General features: G+C 37.4%; 1 protein-coding gene across 1 annotated transcript in view; it reads left to right on the top strand.

Annotated features, from left to right (window-relative positions):
* The window catches only part of LOC107571041 (scavenger receptor cysteine-rich type 1 protein M130-like), a gene marked incomplete at its 3' end in the record, with an annotated part of 16,386 nt that extends 13,829 nt beyond the window's left edge, over positions 1–2,557 (top strand). The window contains exons 14-16 of the mRNA XM_016257325.1: positions 2,255–2,316; positions 2,411–2,413; positions 2,491–2,557. Coding sequence (XP_016112811.1) covers positions 2,255–2,316; positions 2,411–2,413; positions 2,491–2,557 — 132 coding nt within the window. The remainder of the gene's footprint in view (positions 1–2,254; positions 2,317–2,410; positions 2,414–2,490) is intronic.
* Between the last annotated feature and the right edge of the window lie 538 nt (positions 2,558–3,095).

Here is a 3,095-nt window from a genome sequence, read left to right as displayed (position 1 = left end):
GAGAATAAAAGTTACGCCTTCTTTCTTTTGTGAGTGCAATGTTTCACTAGCTTGCTCACCTGATGCCAGCCCTCAGTGCTCTCTACATGCCAACGGCTTGCTTGCGCAACACAACCCAGTATTACAATATGCCATAGTTCCAGCCAATCAGAGACAAGGCTGCTAAATTCGGATTGGCTGCCTTGACAACCAATCACAACATTCCTTGCATTGCTGATGACAGCGGAAGAGCGAAAATACAGTGCATGCATAATTATTATGCAAGTTGATATTCTGATTATATTTTTTTCTAAGCACATTTTACCAATTCCAAACAACATCAATCTTAATTGATGCGAGACAAACATTTTCTCCACAAAACTCAGTTCACGCGTGTGCAAAGCGCACTCAAAATATGATCTTTCCCGTGCAGAATTGTGGCAGAGATCCAACTCTATAGACTGATGACAGCTCACTCAGGGCGGGTCTAAGGTAAGACACCAGTCCAGTCTGTGCTGAAATGCTACTGTCATTCAAACTATCGGGGGTGACGTCACACAGACAGGCATCTGAGATCGGCTCGATTTGAGAAAGGGGAAAACATTTAACAAGATTTAAAAAAAAAAAACACTGGATGGATTTTTATCATTATAGGGTGGTTGTGTACACACACTGCCAACACACATTTCAGTTCAAACAACTTGTAAAAGTGCATGTAGCATCCTATGACCCATTTAAAATAAATAAATAAATAAAAATTGATTTTCCTTATGCTGATATGTAAAATGTCTCCTCTTAATTTATTGTTGATAAATCATTGGTTTATCACCTGGTTGTTAATTAAACACTGTTGCTTTGTTTAATTTTAGGCTTTTTACCGAAACGTTTTACTACAATAAAAATGTATATTCGACCAGAAAAACATTCCGAATTTTTGTTATGAGAAAGAACCAAACAATTTCTCTTCCATTCTGTTCTCTTCTGTCGTAACACAAGGACAAGACCCTTATAAGCAAAAAGTTATTTGCTTCCATCCAGGGGCATCACTAGTGGGGGGAAAAGGGTGACAGAGTGCATAGGACCGCGCAACCCCCCAACTGAACATGAGGTGCCCCATAGCAAATTCAGTGCACAAGGCCCTAGCGACGCCACGGCTGCCATCTATCTAGTGAGTGCCCCCGACACGCACTTCTGCCGAGCCCGCGCTGACTGGGGCGAGCTCCATGGCAGACTTCTACCTATACAGTCTCGTGGACTTAATGGACACGCGCACTCGGTGGCCATTGTAAGTCCATAAGACTGCAAGTGCACATGAAGTGTTTCATTTGGGACAGGGCCTGTCTTTAGAGTAAATAGCGTTTTGCTTCCATCTTGTGGTTGAGTAGCGCATTGCTACATTCAACGCACAAGCTGTTAGAGTGAAAGTGTTTTATTTACAATTAGACATTTATTTGTTTGATGTTTGCCATTTTTATAACTATAATCTTTAAAATTGAATTAACCAATTTATATACTACTACTACTAATGGGTAACAGGGTTGCAAATTTATCCTAAATTTTGGAGTTTGGAAATTATATTTTGTAATTATTTATAAAGATAAGCATTGCTCTAAATTATTTTTTAAATATATATAATTATTTGGTTAACAGGATTTAAATGGTTGAGCATAATGATTGAATTCTATAAATTGAGAAAATGGAATGAGATACTTGTTTACCAGTCATGCTTTCTAAATTATATTGATGTTATTTGCTTGGTGTAACAATTTTAAAATAACTTTTCTTTATTTCTCGTAAGAAGAAAATCATATGATAAGTTTGAAGTAAGCAGTTATCAGTTTCTGTATCTCAGCAGGGGTTGATGATGTAAATATCCTGGAGTGCTTCCTCTCTTTGAAACCTTTCAATTCTCCTGTATGATGTGTGACTATTTTATGCCCCTGGTGTGTGTGTGTGTGTGTGTGTGTGTGTGTGTGTGTGTGTGTGTGTGTGTGTGCATGCGTGCTCGCGCATCTTCACTGAAGTGTCTTTATATATGATTGAGGAGGAGTCATTTTCAGCACTGGTGTTCTATTGATACAGTAGCCTATATATGGTGACATTTCTCATTAGTCACAGGATTATTTTTACTTAAAATTTTATGCTAAACATTTAAACACCTAATTGAAAAAAAAGCCATTTTACAATATGATTAATTTGACAGAGTTGAGTTTATTACATATTAATGTCATGCTAACAGGCACTAATTGACTTTTAAACTAATAGACATTTTTAGGACATATGCCATTAGTTATCAGTGATTTTATCGCATCTCTGCAGGTGTTTGGCTTTGATGCTGTAAATGTACAGGGTGTTAAGTTGATCATGCTGAGGACGATGAGAAGATGCCTGATACTCATTTTACTGTCTGCAGTTGTAATACTCATCACAGCTGGTAAGTACACAAGGAATGAAACAGATGAAGTTATTTTCAGATGTTATCTCAAGCTTATAATTAATGTGGTGTCTCAGATAATAATAATATTAATAATAATAATGCTTAATCATGTTTATTTGTTATTTATAGAATTCCAAAGAGGCATGCACTATTTTATTTTATTATTTATTTATTTTCAGATCTTGATTTGTGCTTAATTGAGATAAAAGCTTATAGATAAAGAGATTAAAGCTTATAGATGCACTGCATGATACAGAGGAAAAAATAGGAAGAAATATTACATTTAAAAGCTTAGGTGTTCCATTTGTCTATCCCCACTTTGTAACCATATGCATTCATTTTTCTCTTTCTCTCCCACCCTTATTCTAATCCCATCATCTTTTTGTCAATGCTTCAGCTCAATATATAGATTGTGTGAATGTGAGGTTGGTTGGTGGTCACAGTCGCTGTGCTGGTAGAGTGGAGGTTCTTCATAGAGGTCAGTGGGGAACAGTGTGTCATGATGTCTGGGATTTGCCTGATGCTGCAGTGGTGTGTAGAGAGCTGGACTGTGGAGAACCTGTAGATGCTCTGCATGGTGCTCATTTTGGACCAGGTTCAGGACAAATCTGGATAAATTTTGTCATGTGTTGGGGATCAGAATCCACGCTAAAGAACTGTGGGTCAGGAGGATGGGATA

Source organism: Sinocyclocheilus grahami, unplaced genomic scaffold (genome assembly GCF_001515645.1).
Source record: "Sinocyclocheilus grahami isolate Dianchi unplaced genomic scaffold, SAMN03320097.WGS_v1.1 scaffold1543.1, whole genome shotgun sequence".
Classification (NCBI taxonomy): Eukaryota; Metazoa; Chordata; class Actinopteri; order Cypriniformes; family Cyprinidae; genus Sinocyclocheilus; species Sinocyclocheilus grahami.
Note: the sequence above shows the minus strand (reverse complement) of the source record. Positions and strands in the feature narration are given on the sequence as shown.